Raw genomic sequence first — 26,655 nt, forward strand, 5'->3', positions numbered from 1 at the left:
GTCCGGCACATTTACGGGGATAAATGCTTTGAGCGTTGATGCAGTGACGTCCGTGATGCGGCTTCATTCTGCTGCAGCTGGGAAAAGATGTGTCTCAGGAACATCCATGGAGTCATTGTAGCTTTGGACCTGGTTCCTGTTGCTGCTGCCTGCTTTGGGCCTTGATGTTCAGGTCAGACAGGAGGAATGAGCTGACATTATGCAACTAAATGACCACAATTCTGTCCAGGTGTGTGCGTTGACACCAGGACAGACAGAAGCAACGGCTGCTGCAAATCAGTCGGGAACCAACTCAAAACAATTTGGAGTTTGGAGATTATTCAGTGGAAAGCGTTGCTAATCTCCCTTGGACGTCCCAGCGCGTTCACTCCGAGGTCGGAGTCAGGCTCCGAGTCAAGCGAATGTCCACGACAGCACAAATAGTAGAAGAATGACCAGTTGCAGTTTGTTTGGAAGGAGAGCCAGAAATAAAGTGACCTCGACCACTAACCACTCGACCCCGAGACGTAGTGTGGCCCTAATGCCCATCATTCATGTTACGCAGCACATGTGAAGGTCGCTATGGAGACGAGGTATCAATGAGTCATCCATAACGCCTCACACGCGTCTGATGGAGGCAACAGAGGTCACCGAGGTTCCAAATCAGGCATTAACAGGCATTAGCTCATAAAGCGAAGCTGCTGGTTTATGGCCGAGTGCGAGAGCTTGTCAGATTAGATGTGTTGTTTATGACGGGAGGCTCGTTTGAACACACGAGGCTGCTGATGCTGCTTGATGCACACAGCGATATGCGCCTGCGGTGCCGTCGCCCGAGTCTCTTGCTCGTTCCAGGTGCACTTTGAGGAACTTTCCCATGTCGTTGACTGGACACTCATTGAAGTCCTGGCTGACCTCAACAGTGTCTTCATAGACCAGGATTCATTCATGCACATTGTTTCAACCCCAGTGTTTGGTTTTGATCAGTCCTGACTTAAATCGGAGCAGTTCTAAGAGAATGAACAGTGAACAATGAGGCCGTTTCTGGAGGTATTGTTCTCCCTCAGCGCCGGGAAATAAATCTGTTACACTGAGAAACATGTAAATAGATTAAGTTTACAACAATTTCAAGGGTTTTAACTTTGAAATCAGCTCTTATGAGCAGGTGAAGGACGACTCCTCATCAACAGGCTTTTATCTGTCTGATTCTCCTGCCGTCCACTCATTCGTCTCCTTGTTGAGGAGGGGGCGGAGGCTCGGGGGCGCGTGCCCTCGCGGCGGCTGCTGCAGCGCTCTGCAGGGGGTCCGATGCATCACCGCCGTGGATAGAATCCTGCTGGCGCCCCCTCCGCCCCCCCCCCCTGCACCTGCCACGCTCCCCGTCACTGCTGACCTGTATGGATGAGGCCTCCAGACGCGTGAACGTGAGCGCGTGTGGTCCTGTGAGCGAGCGAGCGCTGCAGATCTCGGTCGAAGCCTCGGGGACAGTGTTGTGTCAATATTATCTTTCAGCATACAGAATGAATGCACTAAGCTATTTCCTCTAATTATGCACTAGAGAGGGAGGGGAGCACACAAAGAGGCCTACGGTACCTCGTGCGGAACGCTTCCCACCGGTCTGCGTGTGTTTCTCTCAGCTTTTCTTCCCTGCTGGATCTCCGTTTATTGCTGAAAATATACAAATGAGGAAGTGCGCTCAGTGGGAGCTGCTGGGAAAAGAAATCGGCTGGATACAGCAGGAGGCACACAGAGCCGCTGACTGGGAAGCGGCCTGGTTCTGATTCAGGCACATAGTTCTGGAAATTAACTGTAGATAAACTCAATTTTGTTGCATTGAGTTGCATCCATCCATCCATCCATCTATCAACTTAATTGTGTAGATGTAAAGGTTAAAGCTAATCATTTTATACCCATTACTTGGTTTATGTAGATGTGCATAGCACCCAGTGGCTATTTCTGAATGCTTGCCAGAACGCATGTTGTGTAACCATGGCAACTGGCAAGCATCTCTAACGTCACCAGTCTCACCTGAGCCATGACTACATCTTTAACCGCTTTATAAACATGAAATATTCGATTTGTTGGTTATGTTTTATGCCATGAAATGTTGCAGCTCCGGATGTTGAATCGCCAAGTGTCGTGACGGGAACTCAAACATTAGATGGTGGCAGGAAGAAATGTGAGCCGATCCTCACTAATGTCGCCAATAAGACTCATGCTGGTAAAACATGAACTGTCACGATCCTAAGTTTCAGACCTCGACCTCATAGAGACGCGGTGGAACATTCGTTCCACATCGTATAAACGGCTGAGCTGAGGTTTTCTAAGAGACGACTTCAGACGGTCTCATTTCCAGCTGCAGGAAGCGCCTGCGTGATGCTTTTAATGCCAAACGCGGCCCAGTCATTTAATAGAAAGCTGCTTCACCTGCCTGTTCCAGTGTCTCTGCCTGCTTATTGAATTGAATGGTAAAATAATTTAATTCTCTCTCAGGTTCTGTGGCACCTTGACATCTTTCGCAGGAGTTTTCGACAGCTGACCACGCACAAGTGCATGGAGGACTCGTGCATCTTCTGTGCTTTGAAGGTAAACACCCTCTGACTCCGTCTCCTCAGGCTGATCTGATCTCGGGTCTGTTGGTTACCGGTTGATTTGCTCTTGTGCCGATCTGTAACGTCTTCGTGATGAAACCAGCCTTCCAGCCGTTTATTGCGTCAGCGGTGACGGGTGGGTGTGATGGACAGCGGTGTGTGTGTGTGTGTGTGTGTGTGTGTGTGTGTGTGTGTGTGTGTGTGTGTGTGTGTGTGTGTGTGTGTGTGTGTGTGTGTGTGTGTGTGTGTGTGTGTGTCATGTGCTGTGGTGCAGTTGTGTGTTCGGTCTTCGCTGTAATTAATTGGCTGACTGAAAGCGCTGAGGCAGCAGAATCCACGCTGGGACGCTGCACAGACATACACACCTCACCTACGTGTGCACTCAGATGTGATGCTCACACATCATCCTGGACCACACACACACACACACACACACACACACACATACATACACACACACACACACAAGCTTGAGTTGTGTGCGTGAGCTCGAATCAAAGGTGCCGTCACCGCGTTAAGTGTTTGCTTTCTGCTGTCGGTCTCCATTAACGTCCTGCCACCGTCTCGCCTTTGTTTCACGGGCGCCTTTAACGCTGTACCAACAGTGTAGTCCCCACGGCAACCAAGATGAAAGCCTCTGAATAACCGGGCCAGACACATGCCAAATGAAGGCGAACGGTGATTACGGCTTCTCCTATTGTGGAGGGATTGTGCATGAATTGTTGTTAATCTGCAGCAGATAAAGCCGTAGCAAACGCAAGTTGCCTGTGGCAATCCTGGTAGAAAGCACTGCAACACTTTGTCTCTCTCAACACTCAACCACAATGAGACACCTGAACACACACACACACACACAAGGAAGGAGGAAGTAGAATAGGAGAGCAGACAGAAGGAAGGAGAGAGATGAATGGATACGGGAGTTGGTGTAGATTCTTGCTGTCTTCACACACACACACACACACACACACACACACACACACACACACACACACACACACACACACACACACACACACACACACACACACACACACACACACACCGTCCTCTCACCCTCTTCCTCCTCCCTCCCTCCCTCTCTGTAGGGTATATTCCCCCTCCATTCTCCTTGGCGCATTGCTGCAGTCAGCACAGCCACCATATCACACACCCACGCACACAGACACACACCCTACTGCTCACACATTCCCTTTTTCCTCTTCTCTCTTTCTCTATTTCCCTCTCTCTCTCGCGCACGCGCTCTCTCGCTCTCTCACACTCACTCACACACACTGTCAGCACGACTGCATTACCTTTCTTGCTGCCAGCACTCCGGCTCACTCACAGGCCGAAGCTTCTTGTTTTAAAACAAACCTAGTATTTCCACCCTGTTTTATTAATTTGACAAATATATTTTGGAAGAAACTTGATTTTAGACGCCAGCCATTTCATTTTCATCCACTTAAATCTGCAGTTTTTCCAAAGTTCTTCTGCTGTTATTATAACTGAGCTGCAGTTTTGTGTTGCTGCTGTGACGTGAGATCTGTGTTTAAAAGCATGAAACTGCGGTTTGAAACGTTAACAGTTTGAATGAATTTTAATTTGCTTATTTAGACCTGCAGTTAAATTTGTTTTTGGCATTTAATCCGCCGTGATTTCCTCAATTCATTAACTAATTGATTCATGTGAAATGTTAAATAACACGGAAACTGTCACAGTCACAGTTTTCTAAAGCTAATGTGATGTTTTTTTGCCCGAGTCAAGAAAATAAAAAATATGTATGAATCTATAAATATTTACTTTTTACTGGGGCAAATAATATATTTAAAAGCACACTTACTGTAATAGTTTAAACCCAGATGTGTGACTGGGGATTTAATCGACGTCAGGCCAACCTCTGCCCCGATGCCTCAGTGTGACTCTGTTTGCTCTGTTTCAGCGTTGGTCAAAAATAGTTCATGTTTTAGTTTTTTCCAGCTGAGAATCCAACAAAGAACTGGGTCATTTTTATCCGTTGGCTATCTGGAGAAAGTCGCCCATTCTTTTATCTTTCCCACTTTAGACGAGTGCAGCTCAGTAAAGTCGCCGCGACCGCCTCTGCTTGAACTCAGAGCTCATCGCACTTCCCATGTTCAACTTAAATCAGTGAACAGTAGTAATTATCAGGCTGTGTTGTCCAGATTAATAAAAGCCATAAAACAAAATCTGTAAAATAATTAGAAAAGTCAAGAAATGGAAAGCAAAGATAAACACTGAGCACATTAGAGTCTAACATTTATGGACAGATGTTTTCCTGCAGTGAAATGAGGAATGGAGTCATTACACGGCTCTGACAGTCGTCTCATCCATGAATGGATTGTCTAGACATCTGCATGAGTATAAACAATTTAAAGCATCCCTCCTCTCCAAACTGACACATCCTTCTCCACGGGCTCGGAAGGCTGCCCTCGAAACACACTTTAGTGGCCTAGCTTCCTCTCCCGGCCCCTGCAACAGTTTGATTGCATTTCTGTTTTACTGCTACAAAGCACTCTGAGCGCTGCTTTTTGTCGGAGAAAAGTGCACTACAAATGGCATTTATTATTGATATGCTCTGATATGGAGGCCGGCTGTGCTCTGAGGCGTTTGTTTTAGTCCAGTGCGGGGTGTTGCTGCGCAGCACTTGGTCCTGATGAGTTGAAAACTAGCTCCGCTCGTCGTGTTTTGTGGGTCACTTGACAGGACACGGCGTGATTGACAAGGTACAGATGGGTTTTGATTCAGTCACATTGTGTGTGTGTGGCGACACTCCAACATTGCAGGTGTGTTTCAAGAAAGCATTTATAGCAGTGTATATTTGAGCAATAAGATAAAGAATTAACGGATCTATATGTTTGTGTGTGTGTGTGTGTGTGTGTGTGTGTGTGTGTGTGTGTGTGTGTGTGTGTGTTTGCAGAGTATCTTTGCACAGTTTCAGTACAGCAGTGAGCGTGTGCTGCCTTCAGATGCACTGCGGAGCGCCCTGGCCAAGACTTTCCAAGACGAGCAGCGCTTTCAGCTGGGCATCATGGACGACGCTGCAGAGTGCTTTGTGAGTCAGCACACACACACTGGCACGAATGGGGAAACGTGGTAAAGCCGTATGTTTGATGCAGCCTGAAAGTGTCCTCAGACCTTTTTATTCGCATTGCGATGCATTATCCTGTGGTGTGAACTTTTCCACCTCATGTAGCTTTAAACAGAGGTCTGACTATAGAGCAGCATCAGTGCAGACATGCACGTCTTTATTCACTAAATATTCTGGAGGTTTAAATTAAAAACTGTGAGGAAAACATATTATAAAGACAAACGTGATCTGTCTGTTATCTGTTTATCTCACCAGCATTTCTGTGGTAATTTAGAGAGATTCATTTGGTGAGGTGATAATAACAATGAACTGATTAAACCCTGATAACTAATTACGTTATCAAGTGTTGAACACTTGGTGATAAAACACCTTCAACACTCATGTGTCTGGATGCACTTTAAAAGTCAGGCAGGAAGCACAAGTTGGCGTCGCTAATTGAAAATGAATTAATGAGTTGAATGAGTTAATTGAGACATTGCTCAGCTTCTTGCTGTACTGCAGCTACTGGCTGTGTCTTCATATTGATAGAAACACTGTTACCAACGCTTCCTCGCAAAGAGCTGGAGGTTAATAATATTCAGTAAAAAGGGGCTAAAATTAAGAAAAGAAATTGTCATTAATCAAAGATGTTATTGTTGTAATATCATCTTCCTGTTGCTTCCTCACGTTGAGTCTCTTTCTTCCATCTTACAGACCTCTGTATGTGTGTGTGTGTGTGTGTGTGTGTGTGTGTGTGTGTGTGTGTGTGTGTGTGTGTGTGTGTGTGTGTGTGTGCCTGCGAGGCACCGTCTGATCGATTGCTGGTGAATGTGTTCAGTCAGGGAATCTGTCTGCTTCTTATGAAATATAGATGTTGCTCCCACGGTCAGATTAACAAGAGACGCCAACAGAGAGGAAGGATCCAAAGCCACACACGGTGCAAACAAGCGCGTGTCTGCGCGCAACAGCTGATTTATGTCGCGGCCGCGTGTGTTTCTCAGGAGAACCTCCTGATGCGCATCCACTTCCACATCAGCGCCGAGAGCAGGGAGGACATCTGCACGGCCAAGCACTGCATACCGCACCAGAAGTTCGCCATGACGCTCTTTGAGCAGGTAGGAGCCCGTCGGCAGCGTCCGAGCCCATGGCGGTTCAGCCGCGGGGGCCTGGTTGTGACCGCCAGCTGCATCTGTGTGTGTTTCAGTGTGTGTGCAACAGCTGCGGAGCCACATCGGACCCCCTGCCCTTCATTCAGATGGTTCATTACATCTCCACCACGTCCCTGTGGTAAGACCAGACGCGCACACACTGCAGTAAATCTGGCAACAAGCTGAGGCTGGATGGTGGTGGAGGAAGGTACAGCGTGTTCTCTGCTGCCTTCATGGGTCCCCGCTGAACGCAGGACACGCACACGCACGTGCACGCCTACTGTAACACGCACACACGCATTATGCACAAGCACGTGTACGCTCATGCATATGCAAGAGCAGGTGACTTTCCGCATAATGCGCCGGTATCCGTTTGCATGTGCACACACGGAGGAGTCAATGAAAGGAGCAACGGGGGGGGGAGTGATCAATCAGCTGTTTGATTCAGTAGAGGGTGGGAGGCAATCTATAAGCCAAGCCCAGGGTCGGGAAGACTTTGAGCAAGGGAGGAATGGGGGGATAAATCAGGAGGAAGTAGAGGAATGAACAGAGAGACGCACCGTGTCAGGGTAGTGGAGAACACGAGGAAGATGATCAGGGCAAACAAGAGACGAAGCAAACATTTAGATGGAAGTAAACAAGGGTACGAGAGTGGTTCCCACTGAGGAGGAGAGGGCGAGCGAGGGCTGGAGAGAGAGAGAGGGGGGGGTTCACTTCATGCTGGTGGAACAAAGCGAAGAGGAGACGACCGGAGGGAGGCAGGTTCAAGAACCGAGGAACAGTCCAAACGGAACAAACAAGCGACGCTGAATCACTGCAATGTTTGTCCTTCAGAGAACATTAAAAGGGATGAAGGCAGCCCAGCCTGAAAGTCTCAAAAAAGTTTTTATTTAATAGCAATAGTGAATTTGGAAAAAACTGCTGTTTTATTTACATATATTTAATAGTTTTTCTGCTTTTATTCTGTTTAAAGCCGCTGATTAAGCGTCTCTGTGGGTGTTAGCTCTTGGTTGCATAAGTAATATTATTGCCAGACATGTTTTTGCTCCTGAGGTATTTCTGGCTGAACATCAACTGAAAATCTTCACATCCAGCCTCGCGTTGTTTCTCAGTGTCTCCGTTCTCCCTGCGTTCGCCTCATGAAGGCCCCCCGCTAAGCGTGCGCCTGTGTTGTTGTTGTCGTGTGCGTCTGTGTCCGCCGCTGCAGCAACCAGGCGGTGAGGATGCTGGAGTGCAGGGAGAAGGCCACGCCGGACATGTTCGGGGAGCTGCTCCGCAACGCCAGCAACATGGGAGACCTGCGCAACTGCCCAGTGAGAACGAACCCACACTCACACCTCTCCATCCACATCCGCATCCGCATTTGCATCCGCATCCGCATCTGCATCCGCATCTGCATCCGCATCCGCATTCGCATTCGCATCCCACATCTAAGAGAATCCCCATATAAGCGCTGCATGTTTATGATAATATGCACCTCAACCTGTCGTTTGTGGGTAGTTTCATCCTTTCTCAAACTCTGTGGCTTTGTGTTAAGCAAATGAAAATGTGCGTGTCTGAAACTCTACAGTTTATATTTAAAGGAGAGAAAAGTAAGAGAGCGCTCGATGCAGGTGGTGACGGGGTTGGACGCGGGGACATACACCGCTTTGTTCTGCAGGTCTGTGTGTTGTGCTGCCACCGACAAAGTGCTGCTGCTCAGTGGATCCAGCTTGGCTCCGCTCGTTCACTCGTCTCTGCCAAAGTGTCTACACAAAGAGCCTCCTCTCTGGGCGAAAGCAGCAGACCCCCCCCCCCCCCCCCCCCCCCCCCCCCCTCCCCTCCTCTGCTGCTGCCTCTGTCTCTGTAGAAGTATTATAAGAAGCAGCTTCCTCTGCTGTGATGAGGACGCTGGTGCAAACATTGTCCTGAAGTACAGTAGTTTCATTTCACTCTCAACGCCACAATCAGCATTCTGCAAACCTACAGTACAGTATCCTCTGACCAGCAGCGCTATTATATAACCGGTGCTCTTGCTGCATCGCCACAGTGGGGAGAAATCTTTGCATATGAAACACAGAGGTTAGACTGTATCGATCGATGCCGCGTGTGTCATTTGACGGCCGCGTGGCGGGGAGCGTCAACTGGGGCAAAGCCGGCCCGTAGCAGATTTTTTATTCTGCAGGTAGCCGGTCTGTAGCCGGCTCGTAGACGGCCGATAGGTAGATAGCTGGTAGCCTGTCGGTAGCCTGTCGGTAGCCTATATCCTGCTGGTAGACGCCTGTAGCTAGTCTGTAGCCGACCCGTAGCCTGCCAGTAGGTATCGGCCCAGTAGCCTGTCAGTAGCCTGTATTCTACAGACGGCTGGTCTGTAGCTGGCCCGTAGCCAGCTGGTCGGTAGCCTGCCTGTAGCCTATAATATAGCCCTAACCGATTTTATAGGCCGATAGTCTACTGGTAGACGACCCGTAGCCAACTGGTCAGTAGCCTGTCGGTAGCCTGTCGGTAATCGTCAGTAGCCTGTCGGTAGCCTGTCGGTATCCGGCTTTTAGCCTGCCGTCTACCTACTGGGAGGATATGGGCCGGTAACCTGTCGGTAGCATATTGGTAGCCAGCCTATTATATAGGCCAGTAGCCTGTCGGTAGCCTGTCGCTAGTTGGTCGGTAGCCTGTTGGTAGCCGGTCGTAGCCTGTCGGTATTCTGCTGGTAGACGGCCCGTAGGCTGTCATTATCCTGTCGGTAGCCTGACAGTAGCCGGTATTCTGCCGGTAGCCTGCTGATAGACGGCCGCTAGGTAGACTGCTGATAGCTGGCCCGTAGCTTGGTAGCCGGTAGCCCGTCGGTAGCCTGTCGGTATCCTGCTGGTAGCCTGTCGGTAGCCTGTCGGTAGCCTGTCGGTAGCCGGTAGCCTGTCGGTAGCCGGTAGCCTGTCAGTAGCCGGTAGCCTGCCGCTGTGGAGACTTGCTCGCAGCCTGCTGGCAGCCTGTCGGTAGCCTGTCAGTAGTCGGTAGCCTGTCGGTAGTCTGTCGGTAGTCGGTAGCCTGTCGGTATCCTGCTGGTAGCCTGTCGGTCACCTGTCGGTAGCCTGTCGGTAGCCTGTCGGTAGCCTGTCAGTAGTCGGTAGCCTGTCGGTAGTCGGTAGCCTGTCGGTAGTCGGTAGCCTGTCGGTATCCTGCTGGTAGCCTGTCGGTCACCTGTCGGTAGCCTGTCGGTAGCCTGTCGGTAGTCGGTAGCCTGTCGGTATCCTGCTGGTAGCCTGTCGGTCACCTGTCGGTAGCCTGTCGGTAGCCTGTCGGTATCCTGCTGGTAGCCGGTAGCCTGTCGGTAGCCGGTAGCCTGTCGGTAGTCGGTAGCCTGTCGGTATCCTGTCAGTAGCCTGTCGGTATCCTCCTGGTAGCCTGTCAGTAGCCTGACGGTAGTCGGTAGCCTGTCGGTATCCTGTTGGTAGCCTGTCGGTATCCTGTCGGTAGCCTGTCGGTATCCTGCTGGTAGCCTGTCGGTAGCCTGTCGGTAGCCTGTCGGTAGCCGGTAGCCTGTCGGTAGCCGGTAGCCTGTCGGTAGCCGGTAGCCTGTCAGTAGCCGGTAGCCTGCCGCTGTGGAGACTTGCTCACAGCCTGTCGGTAGCCTGTCAGTAGCCTGTCAGTAGTCGGTAGCCTGTCGGTAGTCGGTAGCCTGTCGGTAGTCTGTCGGTAGTCGGTAGCCTGTCGGTATCCTGCTGGTAGCCTGTCGGTCACCTGTCGGTAGCCTGTCGGTAGCCTGTCAGTAGTCGGTAGCCTGTCGGTAGTCGGTAGCCTGTCGGTAGTCGGTAGCCTGTCGGTATCCTGCTGGTAGCCTGTCGGTCACCTGTCGGTAGCCTGTCGGTAGTCGGTAGCCTGTCGGTATCCTGCTGGTAGCCTGTCGGTCACCTGTCGGTAGCCTGTCGGAAGCCTGTCGGTATCCTGCTGGTAGCCGGTAGCCTGTCGGTAGCCGGTAGCCTGTCGGTATCCTGTCAGTAGCCTGTCGGTATCCTGTCAGTAGCCTGTCGGTATCCTCCTGGTAGCCTGTCGGTATCCTGTCAGTAGCCTGTCGGTATCCTCCTGGTAGCCTGTCGGTAGCCTGTCGGTAGCCTGTCGGTAGCCTGCTGGTAGCCGGTAGCCTGTCGGTAGCCGGTAGCCTGTCGGTAGTCGGTAGCCTGTCGGTATCCTGTCAGTAGCCTGTCGGTATCCTCCTGGTAGCCTGTCAGTAGCCTGACGGTAGTCGGTAGCCTGTCGGTATCCTGTTGGTAGCCTGTCGGTATCCTGTCGGTAGCCTGTCGGTATCCTGTCGGTAGCCTGTCGGTATCCTGTTGGTAGCCTGTCGGTATCCTGTCGGTAGCCTGTCGGTAGCCGGTAGCCAGCCGGTCTGTAGCCTGCCACTGTGTAGATTTGCCCGTAGCCTGTCGGTGTTGTGCTGCTTAGCTGCTGCTCGCTGGCTCGTGTTTGTGTCCCTTTTCTGAGACCGTGGCAGAGTCCCCTTCCTCCCGTCCTTGATGCCAGCGCGCCGTCGCGCCACTCGTCGGGGGTTTGTGTGTGCCGGGCATATGTGTGTGAATGCTCTTTGGCAGCATCCGGTGGTCAGGGTGTTCTCAGGCTGTTTCCCAGGCGGCTCTGCCAGCGCTGCGTGCACGCTGCTGTGTGTGTGTGTGTGTGTGTGTGTGTGTGTGTGTGTGTGTGTGTGTGTGTGTGTGTGTGTGTGTGTGTGTGTGTGTGTGGGCGATGGGTCATGACTCAAAGCAAGGGCCGAGAACACGCGGTTCTGAACTCCGCAGAAGGCCCGAGGGACGAGCTCTGCTCAGCCGCCATTCTCTCTCTCCTGATCCTTTCATCCGCTCGTTCTCCCGGCTTTTATCCACCACTTATTCTCCTGCTGCGCCCGTTCTCTGCATGCAGGCACACGAGCTCCACCACCACCTGACAACGCTCTCCTCTTCTACAGAGTAACTGTGGGGAGGTGTTGCGCATCCGCCGCGTGCTGATGAACTCGCCGGAGATCGTGTCCATCGGGCTGGTGTGGGATTCGGACCACTCGGACCTGGCGGAGGACGTCATACACAGCCTGGGGACCTGTCTGCGTCTGGGAGACGTAAGGGAACCACACACACGTCGCATCATCAGGACCACTTTGTGTTACTGCCCTCTGTATCTGCATGTATGCAAACACCGAACCAGGACAGGGATAAATCAGCTCTGACACAACTTCCCTGACGTCTGTCGCTCTCGTCGACTGCAGCTTTCTCACCTCGCTCCCCCTCTCTCGCGAAGGCGTCCGACCCCTGGTACTCCGTGTCATGACTGAGTAATGTTGATGCATTTTAATGGCGCTGTAACATCTCCAGCCACCTTTTGAAGCGATCGCCATGAATAATGGATCAGTGAATGAGAAGAAGTGTTACAGTGACTCAACTATCTCTCCCCCGTCTGTCTCCGTCTGCTGCTGCTTCTTCCCTCTGTCTCGTGAGGCGAAGCCAGTTATAGGAGAGAAGCCCGAGCCCGTGTTTCTTGTTTCTTGTTTTGCTTTTGCGTCAGAAAGGTCAATCTATCGGACTTTATGTTTGGGACATTTCCGTCACAGCCGTCAGTGGTCTTAGTGTAATTGTTCCCTGCGTCGGCCACTTTCTGACTTGAACTACACGGGACTCGGCAGCTGCTTACCTGACACTGATGCGAGCTCTGCAGCGATTCTGCATGAAAACGCTGCAGCCCTGTGCTGTTTGTGCCAATTCTGAAGAATCTGTGTGGAGAATTACTGCAAACTGCTTCTGCTACTGTAGGTGCGCAAAGATGTGCATGCCTTCACACAGTCTCCTCTCCCCCCCCCACCACATACCTCCGCCGCTCTCGTCCCTGCACCTCTCCCTCCCTCCTTCCCCATCTCCCTCCTCCCCTCTCTCTCTCTCTCTCTGTAGTTGTTCTACCGTGTGACAGAGGAGAGGGCTCGCCAGGCGGAGCTCTACTTGGTGGGCATGGTGTGCTACTACGGCAAGCACTACTCCACCTTCTTCTTCCAGACCAAGATACGCAAGTGGATGTACTTCGACGACGCCCACGTCAAAGAGGTGAGACGCGCGGGAGGGTGCGCCGTCGTGCGTCTGCTGCATCAGCACCGGTCTTACGTCGTGATACGGTGCGATGGGACGAGCTCGCTCGGGGCTGGGACGCGTGTCGGCATGATCGCGCTGAGGCATCTGGGTTCAGTTTGTGTCGAAGTGTGATTAAAGTGAATGAGTGTGTCCTTGGGACCTCTGTCAGTCACAGTGCACGTCGTGGGTCGCGTTAGATTATTGAGGTAGTGTGATAATAAGATGTGAAAATGATCTGCAGCAGCACTGAGTGTTTGACCTTCTACTCTTAGTGGAATATATGCAATGTTATATCCTAATACCGGTGGGTCTGCTCTCTCTCTGCGTGTCCTTGGGGGATTTATGTGTGTAGGTAATGTTTTTATGCATGTCTGTGTGCGTCTGTTCCACCGCTGCACCCACAGATCGGCCCTAAGTGGAAGGACGTAGTGTCTCGCTGTATCAAAGGCCACTACCAGCCCCTGCTGCTGCTCTACGCTGACCCCCGTGGGACGCCTGTGATACTGCAGGAGAGCCCCAACCCCTGTTCCAGCTCCAACCCGCAGCTGGAGCTCCAGCACTGCAGCAGCCGCGCCGGCTACGACAGCGAGGACTCCGGTACAGTGCCCGAGGGCGCGGGTTACAGTGGAGAGGGGCCGGGCGATGCATGGCTGAGTTAGAGCTGGCTGCTTCTCCTCCTCAGGTCGCGAGCCATCCATCTCCAGCGACACGCGCACCGACTCGTCCACGGACAGCTCCAGCCACCGCGCCGCGCGCAGCCGGCCGCTCCACCAGTCCACGGGCAGCCACCTGTCCAGCGAGTCCCAGACCACCGTCGTGTGTAGCTGCGACACCGGCACGCCGCCGCACGCCGCCGACTCTGGAGGTAATGCTGCAAAGTTTCCTGCAGTGTGTGTGGGTCCAGTCCAAGGCAAAAGTGAGCGTGTGAGGAAGCAGTGCTGCAGTACTGTAGGTACTGGACTTGTCTCCTGCACTCTTCAGGTTCTGCGCATTGTTAGTGCTTATGCTTCTATTTACTTGCACTGCTGCCGATATAATTGCACCCTCTGGGATAAATAAAACGGCTCTTCCTCTGCATTCAGGGTCAGCGGTGGAGGGGCCCCTCCGCCCTCCCTCTCCTCCCCTGCAGGAGTACAAGGAAACGGCCGTCTTCCTCCTCTCCTCCCGCCGGCCGCTCACCTCCTCCTCCTCCTCCTCTCGTCCACTCTCCTCCTCCTCCTCCTCGGGGGTTGGGGGCTGTGAGGGAGGGGTCGGGGGGCCCCACTGGGAGGATGAGAGCACCAGCAGTGAGAGCAAGTCCAGGTACTGCACCACTTCAGGTTCAGGTCTTACCTTATTATTTTTACCCTCTTATTCTTAGTTCAGTAGCTGAGTTTGAGCTTGTTTTAGATTTTCTTTTCACATTTTACCAACATTTGTTCCCGTAGCTCCTCTGGAGGCCATTACAGACCAACCTGGAGGCCCAGGAGGGAGGCCCTGAACATTGACAGCATCTTCACCAGGCAGAGAGGCTACAACACTCTCCCTGGTCCCTCTCTCGCCCCGGAGCCCCAGGTCTCTCTCACCTCGGTGGGACTCGCCCCACAGACAAAGCCAGGGCTGCAGGAGCCGGTGGGGAAGGACGCGGAGGCGGGCTTGGGGCTGGTCGGGCCGCCCCGGTCTCTGGGCGGCGGCCGGACCATGGGTCCCCCTGCCCCTCCACCTCTGCGAGGGGTGGAGCACCAGCCGCGTCTGATTCAGAGGATGGAGAGTGGCTACGAGAGCAGCGAGAGGAACAGCAGCAGCCCTGACAGGTGAAGGCGGAGCCGCGGCGATGGCGGCGGCGGCGGCCGCGGCGCCGGGGCTCATTTTATGCTTTCTGTGTCCTTTGCACAGGGAGGTGGGGCAACAGAAGCGGGCGCTGATGTCAGGACCTTCATGGCGTTCGGTGCCCAAGTCCAAGAGCAGCGGCGCCATCCTGCAGGAGCTGCCGTCGTCCAGTTGGACCGGCGGCGGCGGCGCCAACACAGGTGCGTGGTTCTGCCGTCGGCCGCAGTAACGGACTGCCGCCGTGGCGACGTGACGGATGCCTGTGTTTGCAGCGTTGGGGCGCAGCGAGCTGGACGAGCTGCAGGAGGAGGTGGTGAGGAGAGCGCGTCAGCAGGAGCAGCAGAAGCGAAGAGAGGCCGAGCGGGAGGTGGCCATGGGATTTAACCCCAAGCCCAGCAAATACATGGACCTGGACCAGCTTCAGCACCAGGGTAGGAGAGAGAGGGAGAAAAGAGAGAAATTATTTATACATTTGTGTAAACTGGCCCATGTTAAGTCAGTAAATAACTATATTAAAGCTGCTTTTTGGCATCATTGAATTATATTTCTCATTTAAAACAGACAAATTCAGCTTTAAGTTGTAAATGCAGTGCAGCTTTAAGGCCGCACCGTCACCTGTTGTCTGGTTTTTCACAGTGACTTGTTTGTCCGTGCTTCTGTCTGACCTCCTCTTTGTCCTCGTTTCCATCTGTTTGTCTTTCTCTACATCTGTCTCCCTCTGTTTATGGCTTAGTTCAGTGTGTGTTCGTCCAACTTGTGCCGGGCAGATCGAGGCGTTGTGCCTCATTTCTGTCACAATGTGAATGTGTGCGTATCACAATCGCTGCCCTCGTTCGGAGCTTGGCTGTTCTGGACCAAGTCTAGGGACTGTGTGTGTGTGTGTGTGTGTGTGTGTGTGTGTGTGTGTGTGTGTGTGTGTGTGTGTGTGTGTGTGTGTGTGTGTGTGTGTGTGCGTGTGTGTGTGTGAGTTCATAGGAAACCCTGAGAGGGAGAGTGTGTGTAGGTGAATAAGCTCAAATAGCTTGGTGTTCATTCATTTTCATATATTCTGTGTACAACAAAGCAGCTCCTCCAGTCGCTGCAGCTTAAAGTCACTGCTGCAGCCAGATTTAAAGAGCTCGTTCTCACTTTCCGTTCCTCTGACTTTCTTTGTTGTAGCCGCTTGGAGGTGGTGGGAATCCATAAATACACGCTAATTATAAACTGGTATTTGGCACAAAGTGTTCACACTGGAAAGATGACAAATGGATCTAAACTCAAAGCACCAACGTACGGAAACGAGTTTTTCTCTATACTTTTGAGACACACTGGTCCAACAATGAGACACAAAGATCCTGTTTTAAAAAGCACTCGTGTCCAGTTTTATTTGTAGATCCAGTGTGAATGACTCCACCTTTTATCACCTTTATCAGACCTGGATGTTTCTGCAGCAGAGCGTGACTCTATTTAAGGCAAACATGCTTTTAACAGTAAAACATGAATAAAACATTGCCGCAGGCTTGGCTGATACAACGTGAGACTCCAGGCATGTTTTCAGGACGTCTACTCGGTTTCCCAGCGCGTGTGTGTGTGTGTGTGTGTTCTTGTGCAGATGTAGCTGTTTGCATTGTGCCCCCCCTCCTCCTCCACCAGCTCAGCACTAACTCAATCTCTAACAGGGATTATGATGTTGGGCCTCGTCTCTCCTGCTGCGTGTGCCGTTTAGCCTCATGTACCTGACCCACACACACACACACACACACACACACACACAGACACCTCCCCCCCGTCAGCACACTCAACCTTGATGAAGTGAAAGGACGAGTGGCGAACGAGCAGATGGCGACGCTATCAGCGCTGTTATGTAACAGAATTTAGGTTCCCACGTCCATATCGATGGTTTGAGGCAGACTCCAGACAATCTGTGCCCGTCTTTTAGAGGACGTCACAGACGGAGCTGCCGTCCACCTTTGTGTCCATTGCGCTGCGCCACGACGGCTTCGTCCTCTCTGCATCCGTTTTACTACAGACTAACTCCTTTTAGGGTCCATTTACTGGGCTTCGCACCCTCAGCCGGCGTTCAGACTCACACACGGCCTCACAGAGGAGCATAGCGCATGCTTCATAACCACTCTATCTGCTCCGCTTCTATACTCTTCTGTCCCCCCCTCTCGTTCCCCCCTCTCTTCAGCGGCTCGTCCTTATATCTCTCTGTCTCTTTTTGTATCTCCCTCTCTGTTGTTTAACATCCTCAGCTGTGCTCAGACCCCTGCATGAGGCTAACGCTCATAGCGGATTGGCTGTAGCTGCGTGCATGAGGAGCGCTGGGGGCCCAGGCAAATGCAGGCAGGAACAGGAAACGGAGCGGGAGGCAGGAGGCGCCCGGCCACAGGGGCATCACAGGTACCACCTCAGTCCCACCGTGTGTGTTTGCAGCGGTGGCTGTCTCGAAGTCAGCTCAGCCCCCACCCCCCTCCCTCCCTCCTCACCTTTCTTCCTCTATCACTTTGTTTACGTCCTCAGTTAAGCTGCCATCACACCTGCCTCAGGACTCCTCTGTGTGTCCTCTGGGTGCTGCCTCGATACTCTCATGTGTTTGTCTCCAGCTTTTGCCCAAAGTCCCAGAACCCTCAAACCGGCTCTGTGTGTGTGTGTGTGTGTGTGTGTGTGTGTGTGTGTGTGTGTGTGTGTGTGTGTGTGTGTGTGTGTGTGTGTGTGTGTCTGAAGGCGTCTCTGACGATGTGCATCACCTCCTCATGTCTTGTGTTTGTTGCAGTGCAGCAGAAGTCGCTTTGCTGGGCTCTGTGTTCCCATAAAAAAAGAGAAAGCGCTGCTTTCTGCCTCTCTGTGCTTGTTGTGCTGCTGCCAAGGCTTCTGTCTCTCTCTGCACCGTGAAGCTGCGGCCCGTCGCCGTTTCTTTCTGGTTTGCTGGCGTGCGACTGGGCTTCTGTTCTTCTCCGCTGCTGTTTGTGTTGCAGTCACGTACCCGTTTTGATAGGTGAGGAAGGCAAAGATGACATATGTAGTATTTAGTGAGTACTTCACACCCGAGTCATCTTATATACGCCTTAAAATCCTAAAATGGGCCATAAAATATTCTATTAGATCATATAATATTCTGTTAGATCTTGTAAAAAATCTCACTTCAGTTTTTCTCGGTGATAATTACACAGGAAGAGACGGTAATTGCAAACTTAGACATCTCAGTGTCGACTTTAGCCTGTTTCACTAGAACTCAGCATAAACCGGAGCAACGTGTCTTGAAAATTATTAAACTGTAAATCCAATCTATTAACACGAGCAGTGAAGGGAAGGAGGGGAAGGAGGTAAAGCTCAGCGCTCGGCCCCTTTTATTACCATCCTCCTCTTCTCTATTGATCAGCACAAGCCTCTGATTTATAGCTTGCTGCTGCAAAGCCTGCTGGGTAATTACCTAAGCTGAAAAGGGAACCCGGGACGGGAGCGTTAATGTGGGAGCTGCACCTGCATAGACACATACAGGCCTGAAATAGACGTCCACGCTCAGAGACTTGTTCACACATACACTCTGCACAGAGGGGATCCACTAATAGTCCACATATATCATTTCCTCCACGTATCGACGCATGTAAATCAATCCATAAAAAGAGGAGAGGCTGATTTTCGCCGTGGGAGAAGCCAGAATATTCACGCGCCGCCGCTTCGTGCGTGTGAACGATGTGAGGTTGTTGTTCTTCAAATGACATTAAAGTCAGATTTCACTGCTGGTGGAGCTGAGCTTGTGCCTGACTCATAAAAGCATGGCTGTGAAATCCCACAGACAAAGCGCCGCTCGCACCAGGCTGCGTGTGTGTGTGTGTGTGTGTGTGTGTGTGTGTGTGTGTGTGTGTGTTTGCTGCTTGTTTATCCTGGTCTGCGCTTGTGACCTTCCCTCTATGCAGTAACTCACCTGACGTCAGAGCAGCTCTGTTTTCCTTTTTTTACTTCCGTGCTGGCTGACTGACACCCCCCCCCCCCCCCCCCCCCCCCCCCCCCCCCCCCCCCCCCTGTGTCCTCCAGTGAACAGCCTGGCCCGGTCCAAGTACTGCTGACACCCGATCCGGAGGAGGAAGGGGACCCGGCGACGCCCAACCAGGACGCGGCTCCGGGCCCGGACCCGCCTCCTCCACCCTATCGCCCCGCTCCGCCTCGACCCACGCTCACCCTCGACATCGCTCACCCCTGCGCCCCCTCCGGCCGCGGCGAGCCGGAGACGGGGAGACGGGGGGAGGGGGGCGAGGACGGCAGGGAGGGCACGGGCGTGAGGCTGTGCGAGCTGCTGCAGGCAGGGGGGGTGAGCGTCAGACCCCTGGGGAAGCACTTAGCCATCTCGCTGCCCTCGCTCCCTCTGCGTCTCTGGGACACTCACGCCGCACACTCCCCAGACCTCGAACCCCCGCGCACACAGCCGCCGCCCCCCCCTCCCCCTCCGCCTCCGCCTCCTCCCCCGCCTCGTCCTCTGGAGGCTTCCGGGCAAAGGAATGCTCCGGCGCCCGTGTGGCAGCCGCCCCCTCCGCCTCCCCAGGCTCAGCGCTGGCACGAGGCCCACGCTGACGGCACCACGCGCCACTGGTCGTCCTGGAGCCTGGACCGGCCCGACGCGGTGGTGACGCCGTACGACACGCCCCCGGACCGCTGCGTCCCCATCGGGCCGCCGCGCTGCAGCCACGGCTGCAGCCACGGCTGCCAGGCGCCTTCGGGCCACTGTGGCTCCCGGCGCCATGGCCGCGAGGAGGCGGAGCTGTCCGAGCTGGACTCCCTTTACCAGGCCAGTCTGCAGGCCGGGAGGACAGGTGCACAACACATTCATAGAAATGAGTGAAATGCATGTAAATGTGTAGGTTTTGACCAGGTGCGTGTCCTCAGGCTGCAGCCCATCAGAGAGGCTCATATCCAGGGTCGGAGGTCAGGGCCGCTCTAAGACGCCAAACGCAGACATGGAGAGGAGTGTGTACGGGGCAGACTGCACCAGCACCCCCACCTACCTCAGCAAGGTACCACCATCATCCACCGCGGCCCGCGTTGCGTAGTCGCGCCGCTCACCGCTGACGCTTTCACCCTCTGCAGCAAGCAGCGGCGCGGGAGGCGCGTTTCGGGGAGAAGCCCGCCGACGGGGAGGACCTGAGGCCCATCGGACGCAGCCTGAGCGGCACAGTGGTGACCTCGCGCCGCAGCCGCCTCACCGCCACCCGCAGCTTCGTGAGTGCGCTTGGCTCTGGTCTCTGCCGCCCCCTTGTGGCTGTGCTGATGAACTGCATCTGCCTGACGTGGCACCTGACACGCGGCTTTTACCTGTGCTCTTCTCCCCCGCTGTTTGTCTCGTTTCCTCCTTTTGTCCCGCTGTTGGATTTCTCCCTGTCCCCCTGCTCTGCTGCTCCTCCTTCTCCCTCCGCTGTCTCTCTCTCTCTCTCTCTCTCTCTCTCTCTCTCTCTCTCAAAGGTGAAGCAGGCTGATGTCAGTGCCTCTCCTTGCTTACTTCCTCTCTTCTGAGTCCCTGTTGCTATTCCACCACTATCATCTCCCCCATCCTCCTCATCACCAACACCTACTCATCACCACCTCCCTCCACTGCTTCACAGGTAAACACTGCACTGAGCTCAAACAACACTTGTAGTCATCAGCTGAAGACTACGTGCAGCATATTTACTGCTCTCCTTGTTTTTGAGTGGCAGATGATGGCAGTTTCTGGGTCACAAAAGCAAATTAAAAGCCTGATAATTAAATTCATGTTCACAATTTATTTAAACTGGACACATCTGACAAAAAAGCTCCATATATTTCAAACAAACAGGTCTTTTTGGACACACACACACACACACACACACACACGTGTAATATCCAGATGTTCTGTCTCATTTAGCTGTGCTGTAGGAACCCGGTTCTAATCTGGGTTTGTGCATGTGAACATCACATCCTGGTCTCCGGACCCTGGGTCTGCTTGCTGCAGTATTACTAACCAGGAAGCTGTAGCATGTGTGTGGCATGATCCAGGTGGAGTCAGACTGCATGCCGCCTGGTACACAGCACTCAACTAATTGGCTGGAATTTATTTCATAGCCTTTTGTTCTATTTATAGCTGAGGCACTCCCCTTTAATGAAACCTGTATTTGTCCTCTACTTGATCTATTTCACGTCTTCCCAGGTCAGTGTTCACGGCCTGTCACTCATCCCCTCCTCTCTCCCGTCTGCTCCAGGAGCTGTCGGGCGGCGCCGGGAGCTTCTGGCTGTGTCTGACGGGGGTCAAAGTGTCCTCGGACCAGAGTCCTGCTCTGCTTCACTAACTAACGTCCCGCTGGGGACCAGCAGGGGGTCCTCGATGGCCTCAGGAGGATCCAACTCGCCTCCAACCCCCCCCCCCCCCACCCCAAATCTACACGCACACACAAACACATGCACGCACACATGCACATCTGCACTGACGTAGAGCCTGCCTCAGCCTGCAGCACCCTGCTTCGCCCCTCTTTGCCTTCTTCTCCCCCTGCTTCCCCCTCTTTTGATCTACTATTCTGTCTATGCAGTAACTCTGACCCCCCCTTACGTCCCGGGACTGTGTCTTGCCCCCCCCTGGGTTCCTGGGGGGTTCCCCGTGCAGTCAGCCTGGCGAGCATGCCGCTTTGGCTGGTGCTGTCGGTTCTGTTGTCGGGTCCGACGGGGAAACCGAGCCCTCGTGGACTCTCCCTCCGGCTCAGGGGGGGCTCTTACCAAGTAGCCACGCCTCTTCTTTCTTCACGGGCATTTCCTGTTGGACGCACACGTAGCCGAACTGGGTCTGATTCTAACGGACAGCCATATTTTTCCCCCTTTCAGTTTTTGGGTCCGTTTTGTTTTGTTTTTTTCTCGTTCTGTGTTTGCGCACAGTGACCCGAACTCTCTAATAACTAAAGTCATGTACAGAAAACTATGTATGAAACCTGTATGTTAATTAATAAGACCTTATGGAATGTTGATAATGATAATTAACACATACTGATAAACTTAAAGTGGTACTTCCTCATGTTGCATTTCAATTAGGAGTGGAGTGCACTTCACAAGTGTCTAGCTGGAGTTTCCGCCCCCAAACTGCTCGCTGGCTTAATGACAGCTCTCCCGTTTCTACCGGGAGTTTAAACAAGAACAGCGCTTCCTCTTTTGTTTTTTCTCTCTCTCAGCTTTTCTCCCTTATCGCCGTCTTTGATTCCTGCCGTTTCTTTTCCCCCCCTCTTCCAAACAGGAAACAGTAGCACCGGACACAGGGCAGCAGGGATGGGGCACGTCGGGAAGGAATCCCAGAATGTAGGTTAGGAAACCCTCCTCTTAGGCTTTATCGGTGACTGGAGACGTGATTCAAGTGCGCTTTGCGGGGGTCACGCGGCATAAGTGCACTTCACGAAGGCCGCGTGACTGGGAACGAGCTGAGGCGGCGGTTGTTTTACTTAAAAGGTCTCAGGTGAATTCACACTTTACGGTTTCTCCCTCGATTCTGAGACCTCATGTGGAAAACGAAAAAAAAAAAGCTCATCAGCCTGTGACTTGTCTAATATGAATATGCTTTATATGATGTATATGTATTAGAGGTATATTTTCAAGCAGTGAGCTACCTTCTTCAGAGATGTCAGCCATTCCTCAGTTGTATGAACAGTGATGAACAGTTGCCTCACTCCCCCTTTTAACAAGTAACGTTCTGCTACGTGTCGAGTACATTTATTATAATGCTTTATTCTAATAAACCACATATAAAGTAACACAGGCATTTTTAAAACACGTGGCCAATGTAAAACTCCGTAAGGATTTACTGATGTTGGTTGATTGTTGTAACTAAACCAAAGGTTGGCACTTAACTCAGAGGGCGTATTTAACATGGCTGTTTTTTTTCATAGATTCTAATTTTGTTGTTTGTTTATTTGTTGTTGTTGTTGGTGGTGGTGGTGGGTTTTTTTTTGGGGGGGGGGGGGGGTGTCTGGATGTGGGAGAATGTAGCCAATTGTAGCGCATGAGTCCGCTATGCAAATCAACCTTCCCTCATGATCCTGTGTCGGAGACGTCAGGAGGCAGACGCACCCGCCCGCAGGTCGCTCCCGTGGAGGAGGACGTGTGGTCCATGCTGCACGAGAACTGTGTTCTATGTTCGGCCGATGGATATACGATAGCAGCGAGGATGAGGAAGGCGAGAGAGAGAGAGAGAGAGAGAGAGAGAGAGAGAGAGAGAGAGAGAGAGAGAGAGAGCGAATGAATGTGAACTCAGTGGAAGCGTGTGCTTGTGAGTGGCTCGGGGTCCGTGGGTGTGCGCGCGCTGAGCGTGTCAGTTGTGGGGTGGCGTTGCCTGGGGAAAGAGGGAACCTGTATTTTTGCAATAAAGTTATTACTAATGCACTCCCAGCGGGGGGCGTAACCACTGTAACCCGCCTGTGTCCTCAGTTATTGGTGGAAAAGAAAAAAAAAACATCATTTCAGTGCCGCAGAAATTGTGCTTTTATTTATTTAGTTATTAATTCTGATAGGTTGGAACAGCCTGTAGTTTGTGTCTCGACCACTAGATGTAAGTAGCAGCACAGTCCTTGGTTTCATTCACGCGAGTATTGACGTCATCGCCGGGGCCGAAACACGCGCTCAGACTTGTGCTGTCCAAACTTTTCTTTGACGTTCAGGTGACAATTAAAAGTTCGACAGAGCTGTTGCTCGCGAAACGGGAAGGATGAAGCTCGGAGGTCCCTGCAGAGAAAGGCTGGATCAATAGCCATTAGCTCACACGCACGTGCGCCGCGTGCACGGGGGCTTCTAATGGTCGTTCCTCGTATTTTGCTTCAGAGAACAGGCGGCCTGGATCAAAGGTGAGCGAGTCACCGTGGGGCGGTGGGTTTTCAGTGGACCTCACTCCCTCAAACACCGGGACCGAGTGTGGAATCCGTCAGATGCAGCTGATCCGCGACCAGCAGGCTTTAATACGTGGCCGGACCAAGACTCCGGGTGAACAATGGCACCTAATTTACCTGAGCACGCATCTGGTGACTATAGAAGCCTCTGATACGAAGGAGTCCACAGCTTTACGTGAACATCTCAGACACTGCAAACAGCCTTGAACGGTATGAACGCCACTGACTCAGGATCAGTATCATCCTCCCCTGGGTGTTGGTCCTGCCCCCCCCCTTCCTCCGGGGGGGAGTGAGATGCTGGAGCTGCTCGTAGCGCACGTGTGGCGGACTCACGTGCGCCGTAAAGGCAGACAGACGCTCGCGCTCTCCGCGGCCGCCACGACGCGAGCTAAAAATAGAGGAGGGCGGAGGGGGAGAGGAGCCGGAGAAGACGTCAAAGCAGAGGAATAGAAACCTCTGGGTTATTTTTACTCGGTGCTGCGCTGGATCCCCGTGAACCCGCCACCTTTTTAGAATTCTCCCCAGTTTCCTCTGCGCGCGTGGAAGCGAAGGGCTCTGACTCCCACACAAACGCTTCTGCCTCCAAGCACAAAGAGCCAGTAGTTATGAATGACTTGTGTCGAGCAACAAGATGCGGCGTGTGCATCCCTGACACTGCCCTGTTACCTAGCAACCACGACTTCGCCGCCACGTGCAGGGACCGGACCGTTCACTCGCGCTCCATTCATCCACTCACTCGCTCATTCATTGTTTTCACGGCTCATGTTGATGCTGTGTCAGTGAGAACGTCATGAAGGAGAAACATTTGCTGCCTCATTTCTCACTTCCTATCACCCCCCCCCCCATTTCCCTCCGTCATCCCCCTCTCTCTCGCTCTCATTTCCTTCATGTCTCCCCTCAGGCGTCTCCTGTCACTCCAGATTTGCATGACTTAACTGTTGCCTGTCAATCAACCGTCTTCTAGACATTCAGCGAGGACAGTAACTCAGTGATGATCCTCCGAGCAAATAATCACTGGTGAAGCCTTTAAACACAGTCACAAACTCACTCTACACCCCCCCCCCCCCCCCCACACACACACACACACTCATATTTTTACAATCCCAAGCACCCAGGTTCCATTTCGCTGATTACCAGTAAACCTGTGCAGCTGTTTGATGAGCAGGAAGCCGCCGCAGTGTTGTGAGCAGTCGTTTCCCATCATCTGCCCAGAAAATGACTATGCTTCTTATTTGTTAGCATTTTATTGAACCTCCATCTAGAAAAAACTCTACTTCCCTCCAGAACCTTACGTCAAGTCGCTTCTGCGGGTTTTAACGTGGCTTCAGCTTTTAGCCCCGAGGAATGAGTTGACCGCCGTGTTCATAGGTGACCTCCCACCTTCATCACCTTCATCCGAGGAAGAGGATGGACCTTCTGAGTGCAGGCCTTTAACCAACCGAGCCCTTGAACCCTGGAAACTACAGCCGTTTAAGAGAGCGCTACTGTATTTGAGGCATTTTGATTTGATAGACTCCACTTTATCCGCACCGCCGTCATGAGACGAAGGCAGCGGAGACGCACAGACGCAGCGGGACGTGGAAACACTCCAGCCTTTGTCTTCCTCCCTGCTGTGTTTTCCTGTCTCTTGTGGGAATCAGCTGCTCGCGGGTTTAAAGTAAATGTTACTGATGGAGTTCTGTGAAAGCCTGTGTCACAGTCAGAGGGGGAGCTTGAACGGGACGCGAAGGCCTCGCTTCCCTTGATGAGACCTCAGTGTTCACATGTGACAGCGCCGCTCAGACTCGGCCTGATCCAACGCTCCTTCTTGTCGTCCTCTATTCTTTGCGCGCATCCAAGTGTCAAGTTGAAACGTTTTCACGGTGTCTAAGTCACTTTTAAAGGCTCTGTGTGCAGATTGCGAGGAACAAACAGCCCTCTTCATTCCCATCGCTGTCATGCTGTAATGCAGATGCTTATTTCTCACGCTGACTCCTCGAGGCTGGTTTCCACCTGCAGTTCAGCAGACACCAGATAAGGATCCAGCGTCCCGTCAGACCCGACCTGCTGCTTTATGATTCACACGGGCTGGATTAGGTCAGATTAGGTCAGATTAACACGACGACCCGCCCTCATTTTACATAACGCATTGTGTTGCCAGCGATTGAGCAGAAGGTCGACACAGAGATTATTAGCGTGACCACTAAGACCCTAATAATTCCATTTCATCTGTTTTATAATAGCTCACGGATCCGGCGCTGTGCAGTCGGAAGGCGCTCGGCTTTTACATTTGACGCTCGGTTCTGTCCGCCTCTGCTTCCTTTGCGATACTGTAACCGCGTGATGCCAGCGATCCGACGGCGCGATGCACATCAAGCTCCCCGTCGGCCGCTTTGAATCGGACTTCACAGAGAATCGAGCTGGAGCTTGATTCCAGTCAAAGGAACACACTCTAATGACACGTTTTATGCTTTGAGCGTATTGTCCCTTTATTGCATCAGCGTCCGTGTTGATGTGAGGCTCACGCTCACTTCTATATGTAACGCGTGGCTTCCTTTTCTTAGTGTTCTAGTCCGGTTTCTCGTCGTGACCCCAGATGTGACGCCTGTCTGAGAGCCTGACCTGCAGCTGCACCCACTGACCCGGCTGTCACTCGAAGCCATCGTTAGCGGCCCGCTGCAGTGGTTCTGTTGGTTGTCGGGCCAATTTGGCCACTGTTCTGTGACGGCGAGGAGGGAATCTGTGGAAGGCGGCAGGGGGGCCTCCGTTGTTGGGATTTCCTGGGAAGTAGAATCATGCTTACAGTATATTGACCTGTTGAACTTGAGCTGAGCAGCTTCAGAATGAACAGCGCAGCTTCCTCCCGGCTGTTGGAGCTGCATCATTCATCATCACGTCGTCCTCTAGTCATGTGTTGGCTGCTTTCTGTCCCTCATCCATAGCTGTCAAGGGTTTTCGTTGCTCACGGCTCATTTTTTGGTATTTTCCGATGTGAACTGTTTGCGTTTGCAGACATCCGTGGGAAGTTGCTGATCGCTCACCACTAGAGCTAGAACTAGACTGGGCCTGAGCCGCTGCTGAATCACTGCTACGTGGATTTCCTTTACAGCAAATGTTCATGTTGTTGGTTACAGAGTTACACTGACTGAATGTTGTCCTAATGGA

The 26,655-nt window shown here is 52.5% G+C and overlaps 1 protein-coding gene across 5 annotated transcripts in view; it reads left to right on the plus strand.

Moving 5' to 3' along the window:
• LOC114845629 (inactive ubiquitin carboxyl-terminal hydrolase 54-like) overlaps positions 1-23,039 on the plus strand; it is a 30,135-nt gene extending 7,096 nt beyond the window's left edge. For 4 of the 5 annotated variants that reach the window (XM_029133866.3, XM_029133864.3, XM_029133867.3 and 1 more), the window contains 18 exons: positions 2,470-2,562; positions 5,482-5,616; positions 6,633-6,746; positions 6,836-6,918; positions 7,987-8,092; positions 11,713-11,859; positions 12,683-12,832; positions 13,261-13,453; positions 13,539-13,721; positions 13,939-14,158; positions 14,284-14,649; positions 14,732-14,865; positions 14,938-15,096; positions 16,900-17,047; positions 18,683-19,455; positions 19,529-19,656; positions 19,730-19,861; positions 20,857-23,039. In XM_029133866.3, coding sequence (XP_028989699.1) covers positions 2,470-2,562; positions 5,482-5,616; positions 6,633-6,746; positions 6,836-6,918; positions 7,987-8,092; positions 11,713-11,859; positions 12,683-12,832; positions 13,261-13,453; positions 13,539-13,721; positions 13,939-14,158; positions 14,284-14,649; positions 14,732-14,865; positions 14,938-15,096; positions 16,900-17,047; positions 18,683-19,455; positions 19,529-19,656; positions 19,730-19,861; positions 20,857-20,943 — 3,351 coding nt within the window. In that variant the 3' untranslated portion in view covers positions 20,944-23,039. Of the gene's footprint in view, positions 1-2,469; positions 2,563-5,481; positions 5,617-6,632; positions 6,747-6,835; positions 6,919-7,986; positions 8,093-11,712; positions 11,860-12,682; positions 12,833-13,260; positions 13,454-13,538; positions 13,722-13,938; positions 14,159-14,283; positions 14,650-14,731; positions 14,866-14,937; positions 15,097-16,899; positions 17,048-18,682; positions 19,456-19,528; positions 19,657-19,729; positions 19,862-20,101; positions 20,242-20,856 lie in introns of all 5 variants that reach the window. The other variant, XR_003783916.3, reaches the window with a different exon arrangement.
• The last annotated feature ends 3,616 nt before the right edge of the window (positions 23,040-26,655 follow it).

Source organism: Betta splendens, chromosome 19 (genome assembly GCF_900634795.4).
Source record: "Betta splendens chromosome 19, fBetSpl5.4, whole genome shotgun sequence".
In the NCBI taxonomy this organism is placed as follows: Eukaryota; Metazoa; Chordata; class Actinopteri; order Anabantiformes; family Osphronemidae; genus Betta; species Betta splendens.